We start from the raw sequence: 15,147 nt of genomic DNA on the forward strand, positions 1-15,147 counted from the left end.
GCAGGAGAGGACCCGAGAAGGCGCTGGACGCCGCCCCCCCACACCCTCCTGGGGGGTCACAGAGCTCTGACCAGCCAGGCGCCGGGAACTTCCTCAAGGTCCCGACGCACCAAACCTCAGGTGCTCAGGACCCAGCAGGACTGAGCAGCACCGACGGACACGGAAGGCCAGCTGCTGGCCCGTGCTCCCTGCGGAAGACACGCTCAGGTGAGCGGAAACTGCTGGCAGCCACGCCGGAAGGTTCTCGTGAGAACCTGGGCAGACGCCGTGCTGTCTCGGCGGCCAGTGGAGGAGGCAGCTGAGCGCTGGAGCCTGCTCAGTGACCAAGAGAGGACCAGGGAGAAGGACCCGGAGCAACCGACAAACCACCCCGGGCCGGAGGGTGCTGCCGGCCATGGTGGCCACGGGAGGGTGCGACAGCAGGCCCAGCGCAGGGCCATCTGCACTCGGGACAGAGTCTGGCCAGGCTGCGGTCAGTGAGGGAGCCCGAGGGTCACCGTGGCACGGCCGCCTGGACTCGCGCCCAGTTCTGGGCCGGGCAGGACGGCGTCGGGTGCCGGTGGTGCTCCCAGGAACTCCGCTCCGAGCCGGGGCTGCTCTCGCCCCACCCGCTTCCCAGCTCTCGGTTTGGCTGTGCTCAGGTCCCGGCATCGGCCTCCTGCTGGGGTTGGCGAGAGCCCAGGCAAGACACGTCCGCTGGCGAGAGGGGCTGCACGGAGGGACTGCCCATCCTTTCTGATTAGAAGCAAGTCCAAGAGGGGTTCCCGGGCAGGAGCCCAGACGCAGGGGGCACTGTGGAGACGTGCCAGAGAGCGCCGAGCGGCTCGCAGAGCGGAGCCAGGAGAGACGCCGTCCCAGGCAGTGGAACCAGCACTCGCCCTCTCAAAAGGACAGACAGTGCACGCACCCAGCTGGGCCTACCTGATGTCCACAGCACGTTCCATGGCGGGACGCGTCCTTCCCGGCACCCGGATGTTCAACAAGAGCTGCCACACGCAGGGCCCTTCAACCACAGCCAAGTTAGAACAGACACTGGACAAAACATGGTCACGGGCCAGAGGACTCCAGCAGAAGTTGGAGCAGGGGCTGGGAAAACCCTGCGTGTTTCAGAGTTGGCCAGTCTACTCCTAAGTAACCACGAAATAGAACAGCATTCTGAACGGAGTGGAAATTATAGCATCACGTTTGGGAGATGGAACTAGAACCTGTGATGTGGCGTGTGGCATGCATGTGACATGGTGTGCGGGTGTGCACAGAGTATGCATGTGATGTATATAGCCATGCAGAGCATGTGTGTGATGTGTGTGTGACTTGCCATGCAGAGCATGTGTGTGATGTGTGTATTTGTGCAGAGCATGTGTGTGACTTGGTATGCGGCCGTGCACAGGGCATTGTGTGGCCATGCAGAGCATGTGTGACGTGGTGTGTGGCTGTGCACAGCACATGTGTGACGTGCTGTCTCCTGCAGGTACATTGAGTACATGTGTGACGTGTGTGGCTGTGCACAGCACACGTGTGACGTGCTGTCTCCTGCAGGTACATTGAGTACATGTGTGACATGGTGGCGGAGGAGCCCATCACGCCCCATAGCAAGCCCATCCTGGTGCGGGCCGTCGTCATGACGCCCGTGCCGCTGTTCAACAAGCAGAGGAGCGGCTGTCGGCCCTTCTGCGAGGTCTACGTGGGGGACGAGCGCGTGGCCACCACGTCCCAGGAGTACGACAGGATGCGGTGAGCGCAGGCCAGGGCAACGAGGGCGCTGCCGGGAGGCTGGGAGGGGCCCTGGCGGCTGGAGCCCCGCCGTGGGTCCCTGAGGCGCAGAGGTGTGGAGGCTCCCGCAATGGCGCGAGCTCCCCATGGCGGTGTGCTGAGAAGCTCCGTGGACGTATTGCCTGGAGCACCCTCCTCCCCCGCCCAAGGGCAGTTTGTAGCAAAACCAGGGAGCTGAGGCGGCCGGAGCCAGCGTGGTGGGTCCCAGGCCTCGCGGGGCCGCCCCACGGCACTGCTTTGTCTCACGGGGACCGCCGTCCTCCCCACAGGGATTTCAGGATTGAGGACGGCAAAGCGGTCATCCCCCTGGGCACGGCCGTCCAAGGGGACGTGCTCATCGTCATCTACCACGCGCGGTCCACCCTGGGAGGCAGGCTGCAGGCCAAGGTGAGCGCGCTCCGCAGGCCTCGGGGGCCGTGAGCTCTGACCTCTCCTTCCTGCTGGTCCCCCAGGTCGGCACGGCCATCGGCATGGGGTCCCGAAGCCCGAGGAGACGCTTGTCGGAGAGGGTGCGGTCCACGCCCACGGCTCAGCACCAGGAGCTGTGCGCGGGGCTCTCGGACTCGGGGGCGGGTCTGACGGGAGGCCGGGGCCCCTCCCAGCTCCAGGTGTGCTCTCCCCGCAGATGGCGTCCATGAAGATGTTCCAGGTCCAGTTCCACACGGGATTCGTGCCTCGGAACGCAACCACCGTGAAGTTCGCCAAGTGCGTTGGCGTCCCGTGGGGAGGGCAGCCGGGGTGCGCGCCGACGGGTCACCAGAGGGTGTGTCACGCACAGTCTGGGGCCTATGGCTCCGGACTTGGTCAGGAAGGAGCTCAGGACACAAGTCCAGGTGCGCGAGCAGCTCCTTGGAGCCTGTGGGGTCGAGGAGCAGGGTCACGGCCACGGCCTGGGCTGGCGCGGCCACTGGGCTGAGGCTCGGGGTTGCCTGGGACCCGCTGCCGCTGCCCCTGCTCCCTGGCTGCGTGCCTCGTGGGAACCCCTAGCGCTGAGGAGAAAGCCAGCGGGAGGACCCCTGAGGACAGGAGGGCAGGGCGGGGCAGGGCGCGGGGAGCGGGCGGGGCCCTGGTTGGGTCTGTGCTGTAGGTGGGAGTTGAGGGGCATCTCAGTCAGTGTGGCAGCTTTCCAGGAGGGTCTTTCCACGTGGGGGTCGGTGGGGTTTGGGACCACGTGCTGGGCAGGCTGCCCTCTGTCTGGGCTCTCTCCGGCGTTGGGAGGGTTGCGGTCCTGCCTCCGTCGGCGCTTTGCTTCCTGGCAAGTGTGTCAGGAGCAGTGGGCTGAGCCCTGTCCCTCTGCCGTCCAGGGCCGGCCGCTCCTGCTCACAGGCCCTCATTGTGCCCTCACTGGCCTGCTGGGTCAGCGGGGGGCCCGGCCTGGCCAGTCTCCTGGGCCAGTGGGGCTGGGGAGGCCGGATGGGCAGCCCCCGGGTGGTGCCTGGGGCTGACCTGCCGAGGCCATGTGCTCCCCTGCGTGGCCCTGCCTGGCTCCCTCCTCCCGGCCTCGCCGCAGCAGGGCTCCTGCTGTCTCGGCTCCCCTGGGCCCCCCCGTCGCTGCTCCAGCTGGGGAGGCCGCCGGTGTCATCGGCTCGCTGCAGGTGCCCCGCCTAGGAAGGCCGGCCGGCCGGCCGTGGCCTGGGGGCGGGGCAGGTGGGCAGGGGACGCCGCAGCTGAGGGCGCATGCATGGCGGCACTCTGCTGTGTCTCCCGGTGGAGAGGGGGCGGGGGAGGCGTGAAGCAGTGGGCGCCACCCAGGGCGTGTCACCCGCCCGTTCTGTGGAGAAGCTGCTGTGGCTCCGCCACCCTCGCTGAGCGCCCGTGCGGCGTCTCCGCGGCCCCTCCTGTCGGGGGGGGGTTTGGGTGGGTGCCCCCAGACGGTGGGGGACGGCAGAGCCCCTCCCTCCACACCTCGGGTCTCAGGAACCTGCTGCCGTCTCGTGTTTCCATGTTTTGTTGTTTTACTCTCTGATACATGAAACGAGACGCACACGGATGTGGGTGCATGGCCTGAGCCCGAGCCTGCCGCTGAGGGCTACGGTGTCTCGGCATCGTGAGTCGCAGGGTGACCTCAGGCCTCAGGTGTCTGTGACCTTCCTGGGTTCCCTGGAGAGCCGAGCCCATTGGTGACGCGGTCACTGGTCACTGCTGCCGCTCGCCCTGGACACATCTGTGCGCCCGGCCCCTGGCCGCTGCCTCTGGTGGCGCATGGAGACCAGGTCCTGTGGCGTCTCGCCTGTCCCTTTCCCTCCCAGCAGGGGCGGGTGCCGCCTCCCTGCAGGCGATTGCGGGGCCTCTGTCTCAGGGGTACCTGTTAGCCATCGGGGCGTTGGCCAGGGCGATGGCATCATTTCCACGGAAACACATTTAGTATCTCAGACGGCCTGACCTGGACCCAGGACCCAGGGGGAGGGCAGGCCCAGTGCTCCCGACAAGCCGGTGCTGCTCTGAGGGGTGCTCAGGCCCGACACAGACTCCTACGGCCAGGCGGGGTGTGGCCTGTTCTGTGCTCGTGTTCCGGGGACGCGGGGTGAGCTCCCCTGACGGGTGTGGCCCCTGCAGGTATGACCTGGACGCCTGTGACATTCAGGAGAAATACCCAGATCTGTTCCAAGTGAGCCTCGAGGTGGAGGTGGAGCCCCGAGACCGGCCCAGCCGGGAGGCTCCGCCCTGGGAGAGCACCAGCATGAGGGGGCTGAACCCCAAGATCCTCTTTTCCAGCCGAGAGGAGCAGCAGGACGTACTGTCTAAATTTGGTGAGTCCTGTGGGTCAGCGCCGGGCCCCGCAGCAGGGCCAGGTCTGTCCTGGCGGCGGGGCTTGTTTCTGCCTGCGCCTCCCCTTTGCCCGGCACTGGGAGCCGGCATAGAGCCTCGTTCCGGACCAGCTGGGCCCAGCCAGGCCGCCGGCAGCCAGAGCTTCTTCCTGGCGACCCTCCCTCAGCGCAGGCGTCTGTCTTCTCATCGCAGAGCAGTTACAGGAAGTAGCGTAGGCAGTGCGCTGGTGGGCTGTGCTCCCTGTGGCCACGGCACAGCGCCCCCGTGCCCTCGGGCGCAGTGTGTGCGTTTCCTTATGTGAAGGCAGCCAAGTGCTCAAGGTGTGCGTGTGCGCTGCGAAGCGTGTGTGCGCGCTTGTGTGCGTGTACACGTGTGTGCACATGTGACCCAGGCCAGCGTCTGAGCCTGCACTGGGCTCCATGTGCAGACTGGACTCGGTGGCCGTCAGCGCAGGGTCCCGGCGGTCTGGAGCGGGGCTCGCCGGCCTGATGCCCTCCTCTCCCCGCAGGGAAGCCCGAGCTCCCCAGGCAGCCAGGCTCCAGCGCCCAGTACGACGCCGAGACGGGATCTCCCGACACTGAGCCCACGGAGTCAGAGTCCCCGCAGAGCAGTGGCACGGACACCAACCACTTTCTGCACACGCTGGACTGGCAGGGTACGCACGGCGGGGCCGCCAGTGCCGCGTGTCTGAGCACCTCCGTGCCCTCAGCCTGCGCTGCTCAGCTTGCTTCCAGACCCTCTCCCCCCGGCTCGCCCATCAGCGTGGCTCGGCCGTCAGCGCACTGCTCTCTTTCAGAGGAGAGAGACAGAGAGCCGGGCCCAGAGAGCAACTTTGCCCAGGAGACACCATCCGTCCCGGCTGCGGACGCAGGGGAGAGCGAGCCGTCAGACGAGGATGTGGCCACGCTCTCCGCCGAGAGCAGGGACACGGCAGACGAGGACACGCCAGGCCCAGCAGCGAAGGCCCCAGAGCAAGAGTTGATTTTCGATGCAAACAGGCCAGCCACGCCGCAGGAGCCCAGGCAGCCAGAGGATGGCGTCGACCTGCTGGGGCTGCACTCGGAGGCAGGGCCAGCGCCCCCTCAGGCCCCTGGAGGGCCCCCCAGCAACGCCGACCTGCTCAGCTGCCTCCTGGGAGCCCCGGAGGCTGCTCCCGAGGGTGCTCCAGGCGACCTCCTCGGTGGGGAGACCCCCCTGCTCTTCACGAGTCCCGCCCCCACCACAGGCGGGCCCCCCGCAGCCGGTATGTGAGCTGAGAGGGTTCCAGTGGTTTGGTCTCCAGGTCTATGAGCTGCCAGGGCCTGGGAGGAGCTGAGGATGGTGGGCGGGGCTGCAGCCAGGACCGGAAGTGGTCCGTCCTTCTCGGCTGCTTGTCTGAGGCGAGGGCGTCGGGACTGAGGCTGTGCCCAGCTCTCGGTCCCTCTGTGTCCTCCTGGGTCCGCGGGGTTGTCTCATTGTCCAGGCCGTGCAGCTGGGTGGGGCCTGGCGCTCTGGGCTGGGTGCTCCCGTGGTGCCCGCACACACCTCACTTCACCCGCTCCTGGGTGTCTCTGTAGCCGACCCATTCGACTCTCTCCTGCTGACATCCGATCCAGACGCCCAGCCCTGCTCCAAGCCCAACCTCTTTGGTGAATTTCTTAATTCAGACTCTCTGGCCACTCAGCCTGCGTCCTTCCCCTCCACCCACAGCGCCCCGCCCCCGGCCTGCAGCACCGACTTCCTGCAGCTGGGTGAGTAGCTGCGGGGCTGCAGGGCCTCCCCCCCCGGAGGACGAGGCGGCCGCTGGTGTCCACCCTCGCGCTCTGCCAGGTTCCGGGGAGGTGGGCGGAGGTCCTGGGGCGCCGTGTGCAGTGAGTGAGATGAGCCTCTGCGGGAGGGGGACATGTGTTGTCCTGGGAGCTTTCCACCCACTCACCGTCCCCTCGGTCCCTTCAGTGGCGTGAGGCGTCCACAGCCTGTGAGGGGGGAGGCTGGTCAGTGCTGGCTGAGCGAGTGCCCAGCTGGGCCCACTGGGACTCGGCCAGGTGCCCCGGCCAGCCGTCCTCTGTCCCTCCTGCTCCATGTGGCGGGTGTCTGTGTGTGGGTGTGTGGGGGGGATAGGAGCCATTTGAAGGCCAAATCCACCCCACTGGGGCCCACACATGGTGCTGCTCTCTCCCAGGGGACACGCCAGCCGAGCCCAGCAGGATGTCCGCCTCGGCCAGCCACCCGGACCTGCTGGGAGGATGGGACTCCTGGGCTGAGGCGCCAGCCCCCGCTCCAGCCACAGAAGGTACGGCCCTGCCCCTCCACATCGCCAAGACGCAGCCCTGCCCTCCCGGGGTCGGGGGTCCTGGTGGGCGTGGGCCGCGCCCTGGTCAGCACGTCCAGGGCTGTCCCAGGGCGTCCTGCCCTCCTCCCCGCCCGTCCTGCAGGTGTGCACAGCGCCCGGCGCCCTCCACGTGCTCCCTGCTCGTCTCCTGTGGGCGCGTAGGACTCGGCCTGTGGCCGACCCCTCACCACGGCGTCTCTGCCTGGTTTCTGGGTCCTGCGGCTGCTGTGCCTCTGGAGGGCCTGCCCAGGACAGGAGGGTCCCGCGCTCACGGGCTGGACGTCTGTCCTTCCTCCGTCTGTGGTTCTGTCCTGGGGAACTAGCTTGCCGGGGCTGTTGGAGGTGACCCCGTGACGAGGCCTGTGGCCCGCGTCCCCTCAGGACCTCCTGGCGACGGGCTTGCCCACGAGCCCCGGCCTCTGGTCTCACCAAAGCTGGACGGCGACCAAGACGCTGTTCCCACCGGGGTGGACGCCGCTGTCCCGCTTGCGTCCCATTCTGCACCTGAGCTGACTTACGTCACGTCCTTGGCTTTGTGTTTCTTTTGGGAACTCTTCGTGTTCCTTTTCGCACAGGAAGTTCCTTCCTCCTGTTAGCCTATGAGAGCCCTTCCCGTGGGAGTAGCCGGCATTTGCAATGATGATTACGTGCCTCCACGTGGCTGTACAGCAGTTTGCTCAGAATATCCTCAGACTGACACTGTTATAAAGAATACCATACATCAAAGTGAAAAGGAGCCCCCTGAATGGGAGACTATATTCAACAGCGATGCATTTGATAAGGGTTAATTTAAAAAATATATAAAGAACTCAGACAGCTCGACAGAAGAAAGACAATCCAATTAAACATGGGCAAAGGACCTGAATGGACACTTCTCCAAAGAGGACATACAGAGGCCAAGAGACGGATGAAAACATGCTCAGAGTCACTGATCATCAGAGAGAAGTAAATTGAAACAACAATAAAGTATCACCTCACACCTGTCAGAATGGCTACCAATCAGCACATCAACACATGACAAGTGCTGGCAAGGATGCGGAGAAAAAGGAACCCTCGTGCACTGCTGGTGGGAATGCAGACTGGTGCAGCCACTGTGGAGAACAGTATGGAGTTTCCTCAAAAAGTTAAAAATGGAACTGCCATTTGACCCAGTCATCCCACTCATAGGACTATATCCCAAGAAACCAGAAACACCAATCAGAAAGGATCTATGCACCCCTATGTTCATAGCAGCACAACTTACAATAGCTAAGATCTGGAAACAGCCCAAGTGCCCATCAGCAGATCAATAATAATAGAAGTGTAATAGGCTAATTAGACTGGACGTCCTTCCAGACGACCTTCCGGATGAAGTGGGGGCTGAGAGGGAAGCCCGGGTCCAGGGTGCCAGAGAGAAGCCGGTGCTGGCAGTCGGAGGAAGGAAGGCCTACTCTTGCACAAATTTCGTGCATCAGCCTCTAGGGAATAGATTAGAAAAGCTGTGGGACATCTACACCATGGAATACTCTGCAGCAGTAAAAAAGGACTTCTTACCCTTTGCAACAGCATGGAGGGACCTGGAGAGTATCCTGCTAAGTAAAATGAGCCAGTCAGAGAAAGACACGTATCCCATGATCGCACTCATGTGGAATCTGATGAATACAATAAACAAAATAGACCAGAGGCATGGAAGCATGGAGCAGACTGACAGAGGTTGGGGGGGGGGGGGGGCCTGGATGGAAGAGGATGAAGGGATTAGCCAAAGAACTACGTGCATAGCCCATAGACAACAGTGTGGTGGTGGCCGGGGCGGGGAGGGCAGGGCTGGGTGGAGGGGGCAGAGGGAGAAAGCAGGGGCAGCCGTCATAGTATCACAAAGCATGTTCAGACGTGAGGGGTTCCAGGAAGCAGCATCACCAAGTCGGGACACAGTCGGTTTAGGTCTTTACGCTTCAGGGCGTCTTCCGTGGGGGCAGCTCTGGTCTCGTGCGTGTCCGTGTCCGTGTCCGGCGCGAGGCCGGCGGGAGCCTCAGCAGAGCTGGGCTGCGTCTCCCTTTGGTGGCGCTGCTTTAACGTCCTCTGTCCTCCTCCAGGCCCCTTCTTCCCTCCTGGTGGCCCGCCAGCCCCTCCTGGCCCCCCGGCCAGCCGGGCCAAGTCTCAGAGCCTGGACCCGTTTGCAGACCTCGGGGACCTCAGCTCCAGCCTCCAAGGTGAGGTGCAGGGCGGGTCGGGAGGGCGCAGGGCGGGGGGGGGTGGGGTGCAGAGCTAGGCCTGCGCTGGGAGGTGCAGTCGTCTGTTCTCCTCCCACTCTGCCAGGCTCAGTGCCTAGACACGCCTTCCCTCCGTCCCCAGGGCCCAGGGCACAGTGACCCTCGGGGCAGCCGCCTGCCCTGTGGCAGAGGCTTGGGGACCAAGCTGCCGCGCAGGTGCTGGGTGTGTAAGGGGGTGGGTCTCCACGTGGGGGCTCCAGGGGTGTCATGCCTGCCTGTGGCCTCGAACCTCCCAGAGCTGACCCGGCGCCCTGGGACCCATGTCCCTGGCCCCTTGGTGCCTCCAGACACGTGGGTATCTGAGAGTCTCCTCCCTCGGCGGGCGGGTGGGTGGAACTCCAGGTTGGAAGTGATGTCTCCTGGGGAGGCTTGCTCGGCTGATCCAGCGTCTCCCCTGCTGAGTGGGGGCCGCCTCGGCGCCCCTGAGCCTTCGTGGGAAGCCGAGGTGCCTCAGCACGAGGCTCCCCGCTGTCTGCCGCCGCCCCCCCCCCCCCCCCCCCCCCAGCTCCCCTGCCTCGCCTCCCGCTCCTGCTGCGGGCATCTGCAGGGCCGGCCGGCATCCATCCCTCGTCATGTGGGCCCTTCTGCTACTCTTTTTTTAGGTAAAGGTTATAGGATTTCTTTAAAAAAGAATGCTGTTATTAATTTTTAGAGGGAGAATGGGAGGAGAGAGAGAGAGAGAGAAATATCAGTGATGAGAGGGAATCATCCATGGGCTGCCTCCTGCACGCCTCCCACTGGGGATCGAGCCCACAACCTCTTGGTTCCGGGGTCGACAACCACTGAGCCCCGCCGGGCCGGCCTGCTGCCAGCCTTTTGAGCCCTGGAGGTTTTCGTCCCGTGGGCAGTTTGTTCTTTAAAGTTTCCTGGAGTTGAGGTTGCAGGTCCCTGGGGTCTCTGGAAGTTTGCGTTGCCTTGTCGCCCAGCCCTGCGTCGCTCTGGCTTAGGCCATCCCCAGCCTCCTGGGCGCCCCCTGGGCTGTGGGCTGCAGACCCAGTGGGGAGGACTTATCGGATCTGAGTCGTCCATTCTCAGGATGGAGCCGGTCCTCAGCTCTGCACTGCGTCCGACACCCTGTCGTACCCGCCGCGGAACGGGTGTGAATAAAGCTGGTGGCACTGAGAGGAGAAGTAAACAGGCTCAGACTCCGCTGGAGACCTTACACTCTCTCCGCCAAACCTGGGACGCGGGGCTGGGCACCGCTGCCACGGCCCACGGACATCCGCCTGCCCCTGCGGCCTGCACTGCGGGGCCGTGTGACAGAAGGGTCACGGCCCATCGTCCTGCTCTGACCACAGGGCCAGCTGGACACCAGGCGCAGCCGTGGGAGCCTGACAGAGAACAGCTGCTCTCGGGATGTGGGGGGCGGGGGTGCCGCACTGGATGAGGTGGAGGTGGGAGGCCCAGACCTGGGGTGCACGGAGCGCCGCTGGGAGAAGAGAGCTCGTCACCACAGCCTCATCTCGGGTCCTGGAAGCCAAAGCAGAGCCAGCGCAGAGCCAGGGAAGGGAGGGAACGACAGGCCAGGCCCGTGAATCCACGGCAGGAGCCCCCGGAGAGCTGAAGGACAAGCTGCTCTTTGAATGCCTGCGGGGCAGGGGGGAGGGGGGTGACGGGGGGGGGGGGGGGAGGCGCTGTAGACAGGAGGAGGCCACCCGGCCCCACAGCACAGCACGCGGGTGAAACGGCCTTGAAAACAGCCGTGCCGGGTGGCGGGTGTGAGCAGGGGTGACGTTCCTGCCCCCAGCACCTCCTCGGCATGAGAACCACCTGCTGTCCACGGAACAGAAAGCCGTCCCGTCAGAAAGGGGGCAAGTCGGAGGAGACGCCCAGGATGGCCCACGTGGAGCCAGCGAGCCCCGAGCCTGGAGGTCCAGGAGGCCTGGCTCACTTGCAGCTGCTGGGGTGTGAGGGCCAGTTTCTGTAAAAGTAAACACACAGCCAGCATTCACCCAGAGAGATGGAAGTGGAGGCGTGCACATGCCTGTACACATGTGTTCACGGCTGTATACACGTATTCACAGCAGCTTTGTAATCTCCAACCTGGGCTGGTGGCTGAGTGACCCTTAGTGCGTCCCCACCAGAAATGCTGCTCAGAGTGAAAGGGGCGTCCTGGGTGAGAAGAGCTCCTTGCAGAGGCTAATCCATTCTGAGTCCCTTTCTAGAGCATTTAACGTAGATAGACAGACATAGACGGATAGACAGATGGATAGATAGACGGATAGACAGACATACGGATAGATAGGCGGATAGACGGATGGATAGACAGACGGATAGATAGACGAATAGACAGATGGATAGGCGGATAGACGGATAGATAGACATAGATGGATAGATGGTTAGATAGATGGATAGATAGACGAATAGTTAGATAGACGGATAGATAAGATAGACGGATAGATAGATAGACAGATGGGTAGATAGACGGATAGATGGATAGATAGACATGGATGGATAGATAGATGAATAGATAGGCAGATAGACGGATAGACAGACAGATAGACAGACGGCTGGCTGGATAGATAGATGGATAGACAGATTTCAGAGAGGAAGGGAAAGAGAGATAGGAACATCAATGAGGAGAGAATCTGATTGGCTGCCTCCTGCACACCCCACACTGGGGATCGAGCCTGCAACCCCAGCATGTGCCCTGACCAGGAATCGAACCGTGACCTCCTTGTTCATAGGTCTATGCTCAACCATGGAGTCACACCAGCTGGGCTGTTTCTAGAATATTCTTGAAGTGAGTCACAGAGATGGTGCACAGATGGGTACCTGGACCCAGTGCTCACACAAATAGGAATGCGTGGTAAAATGGCACAGGGCTGGGCATACGTGTGCGCACACGTGCATATGGCAGCGCACACGTGGCTGCACACGTAGCAGCTGGCAGGAGCCTGAGCTATGCCGAGGCCGGTTGCCTGTCTGCTGTGTGTGTGCCGGGCTCGCTCTGGCTCCGGGTTCCTGGGAGTGTTTCCAGATGAAGGGTTAAGGAGCCAGCCCTGCGCTCTGCGAGCACGTGGGAGGCGGAACCCACGCTCACCCCAACCACCCACTGTCCGCGGCCCCTGCAGTTGTCCCCACCATCGCCCACCGGGAGCCGCTGCGACGGCTGCTCGCCCTGCGTCCTGGCTCCCGACTGAACGTTGGTTTTGCGATGCGTGTCTCTGAGACGCCCTCACGGACCAGGCGCTGCCCCTTGTTCACGCTCCCCGCCCGGGACTGTCTCCCCAGGCTCACCCGGTGGATTTGCTCCTGGGGGCTTCGGTCCCAAAGCAGCCCCCCCTCCCAAGGGCGGCAGCTCCTGGCAGACAAGTCGGCCCCAGGCCCAGGGCGCCTCGTGGGCCCCCCAGACCAAGCCAGCCCCCAAAACCTGTGCACAGCCAAGGTCTAACTACACCACGAGCTTCAGCGTTATCGGCGGCCGAGAGGAGCGGGGTGTCCGCGTCCCCAGCTTTGGTGAGTCTGTCCTCTTCCCTCCGCGTGGACCTTCTCCCGGGAGAGCTCAGCCCAGAGCCCTCGCCCAGGAGCCACGCCTGGTGGGGGCGGTTCCGAGGGTGTCCGGTGGCCGGGCTGTGCTGCCGGGAACTGGCCTGGCTGCGGTGTCATTCCTGGGGTGGCACAGCCAAGTCAGCCCCAGGCAGCGACCTTTGCCCCTGGGGAGCCCTGTGGGTGCTTCCCACACAGAGTCCAGCGGGCAGAGGGGTCGGCAGCCGTGTCCAACCCCCTCCCCCTCCAGCTCAGAAGCCGCGGGTGTCAGAGAACCATTTTGAAGACCTGCTGTCGAACCAAGGCTTCTCCTCCAAGGCCGACAAGAAGGGGCCGAGGACCATTGCCGAGATGAGGAGGCAGGACCAGGCGAGGGACACGGACCCACTCAAGCTGAAGGTGCGCGGCGGGGGGCGGAGCGGCCCGGGTCACCCAGGGCGTCCAGCCGGTGTGGCTGTGTCCTGGGCGCTGAGGCTCTCTGGGGCCACGGGTCATCTGGCCTTGGCTGCGTGGGCAGCCGCCGCCGGGCCAGCTCGCACCTTTGCGAGGGTTTGTGGGACGCCTCCCATCCAGGCTCTGGCCTTGGAGAGTTTTTGTAATGGACGCAAAGCAGGGGCTCGGCCGTGGGAGGCGGAGGCGGAGGCTCTGCGTTCTCGTGTTACTCGGCGCCTGGCTCCTCGGGAGTTCTAGCCGGACCTAACGCCCACCCTAACGCCCACCGGCCAGGGCGACGTGCCCCGAGGCCCCTGGGTGCGGGCCTCTGCAGGGCGGCCTCAGCAGGTGCCTTCGCTGCAGATGGGTAGAGATGTGGGGGGGCCACAGCGGGCCCCGTGGCCCTGGGTCGCTGACAGGCCACCGGAGCCCGGTCTGTCATCCCTGCTGGCCTGGAGCTCCAGGACAGGCCGTGCGGCCGCAGTCGGGGGGCGGCCGTGAGTTCCGCGCTGTCGTGTCCTGTGTGGGGTCGGCCAGGCCTGGGAGTGGTGCTGACCGGCGGGTAGGTCAGCACAGAAAGGGGGACAGGGCCTTTCCGTACGGCGTCGGAGGCTTGCTCGGGGCAGACGCGTGTGGAGGATTGCGATGCTGGCCCACGCAGGGCGGCTGGGCCAGGACTCCTGCCCTCAGCCCCACGTCTCCCCCAGCTCCTGGACTGGACCGAGGGCAAGGAGAGGAACATCCGCGCCCTCCTCTCCACACTGCACACCGTGCTGTGGGACGGCGAGAGCCGCTGGACGCCCGTGGGCATGGCTGACCTGGTGACGCCCGAGCAGGTGAAGAAGCAGTACCGCCGGGCCGTGCTGGTGGTGCACCCCGACAAGGTGAGTGCGGGCGGGGTCCACCTGGGAGGGGAGTGCGGGAGGCGGGGTCCACCTGGGAGGGGAGTGCGGGAGGCGGGGTCCACCTGGGAGGTGAGTGCGGGAGGCGGGGTCCACCTGGGAGGTGAGTGCGGGAGGCGGGGTCCACCTGGGAGGGGAGTGCGGGAGGCGGGGTCCACCTGGGAGGTGAGTGCGGGAGGCGGGGTCCACCTGGGGGGTGAGTGCGGGAGGCGGGGTCCACCTGGGGGGTGAGTGCGGGAGGCGGGGTCCACCTGGGGGGTGAGTGCGGGAGGCGGGGTCCACCTGGGAGGTGAGTGCGGGAGGCGGGGTCCACCTGGGGGGTGAGTGCGGGAGGCGGGGTCCACCTGGGGGGTGAGTGCGGGAGGCGGGGTCCACCTGGGGGGTGAGTGCGGGAGGCGGGGTCCACCTGGGAGGTGAGCACCCACTGGGCGGGGTCCACCTGGGGAGCTGGCATGGGACCGTCGTCCCCTCCGTCCCGCAGGCCACGGGGCAGCCCTACGAGCAGCAGGCCAGGATGATCTTCATGGAGCTGAGCGACGCCTGGTCCGAGTTCGAGAGCCAGGGCGCCCGGCCCCTCTTCTGAGCCCTCTGGTCGGAGCTGCACATGGAGCAGGGGCTGCCGTTGGCCGCCGAGCCCTGCCAGGCTGAGGCGGGGAGGCGGCTGCACCGGCTGCACCGGCTGCTGCGCCTCGAGGACTGGAGCTGCCGCGGGCGGGAAGAGCATTCCGAACCCCTTGGTTTCCTTTTCTTTTCCCAAAGGAAAGTGTTGATTCGCGTTCCTCCCCGTCGTCACGTCTGTGATTTGTTGGTTCAGGGCCGTCCCCCGAGAGCGTCCCCTCCGGGCAGAGCGCTGCTGCGTCCTCTGCCCGCGTGACGTCCGTGCCCAGGCGTGATCAGCCTGAGGCCGCCTGTACATAATTAAACTATTTTCTGACGACGCTCGTCTCGGGCTGGTCTTGGCTCCGACCCGAGGACGCAGCGCAGGGCCCGGGCTGCGGGCTGCGCGTCCCTGTCCTGAGCCGCCTCGGCCCTGGGGCAGCCTGGCTGGTCGGTCACGCAGGAAGAGGCGGCGGTGTGGGGGCAGACGGACGCCGTGGCGCTGGGCACCTGTGGTCGCTGCCCCTCCAGACACGGTGCCTGAGTGGAAGGCCCCGAGTCCCCCTTCGGAGTGGGGGGTGCGGGACTGTGGGGCGTCCAGGGAAGGCTGGTTGGAGAAGCCCAGCTG

At 64.9% G+C, this 15,147-nt stretch overlaps 1 protein-coding gene across 3 annotated transcripts in view; it reads left to right on the forward strand.

The window, feature by feature from the left end:
• GAK (cyclin G associated kinase) overlaps positions 1-14,859 on the forward strand; it is a 40,119-nt gene extending 25,260 nt beyond the window's left edge. For all 3 annotated transcript variants that reach the window (XM_079774866.1, XM_079774868.1, XM_079774867.1), the window contains 13 exons: positions 1,537-1,731; positions 2,040-2,157; positions 2,396-2,475; positions 4,327-4,520; positions 5,048-5,194; positions 5,336-5,782; positions 6,096-6,269; positions 6,701-6,811; positions 8,923-9,039; positions 12,334-12,558; positions 12,839-12,987; positions 13,728-13,904; positions 14,404-14,859. In XM_079774866.1, the coding sequence (XP_079630992.1) occupies positions 1,537-1,731; positions 2,040-2,157; positions 2,396-2,475; positions 4,327-4,520; positions 5,048-5,194; positions 5,336-5,782; positions 6,096-6,269; positions 6,701-6,811; positions 8,923-9,039; positions 12,334-12,558; positions 12,839-12,987; positions 13,728-13,904; positions 14,404-14,505 (2,236 nt within the window). In that variant the 3' untranslated portion in view covers positions 14,506-14,859. The remainder of the gene's footprint in view (positions 1-1,536; positions 1,732-2,039; positions 2,158-2,395; positions 2,476-4,326; positions 4,521-5,047; positions 5,195-5,335; positions 5,783-6,095; positions 6,270-6,700; positions 6,812-8,922; positions 9,040-12,333; positions 12,559-12,838; positions 12,988-13,727; positions 13,905-14,403) is intronic.
• The last annotated feature ends 288 nt before the right edge of the window (positions 14,860-15,147 follow it).

The sequence above is a fragment of the Cnephaeus nilssonii genome (genome assembly GCF_951640355.1).
Source record: "Cnephaeus nilssonii genome assembly, chromosome: 1".
NCBI classification, from domain to species: Eukaryota; Metazoa; Chordata; class Mammalia; order Chiroptera; family Vespertilionidae; genus Cnephaeus; species Cnephaeus nilssonii.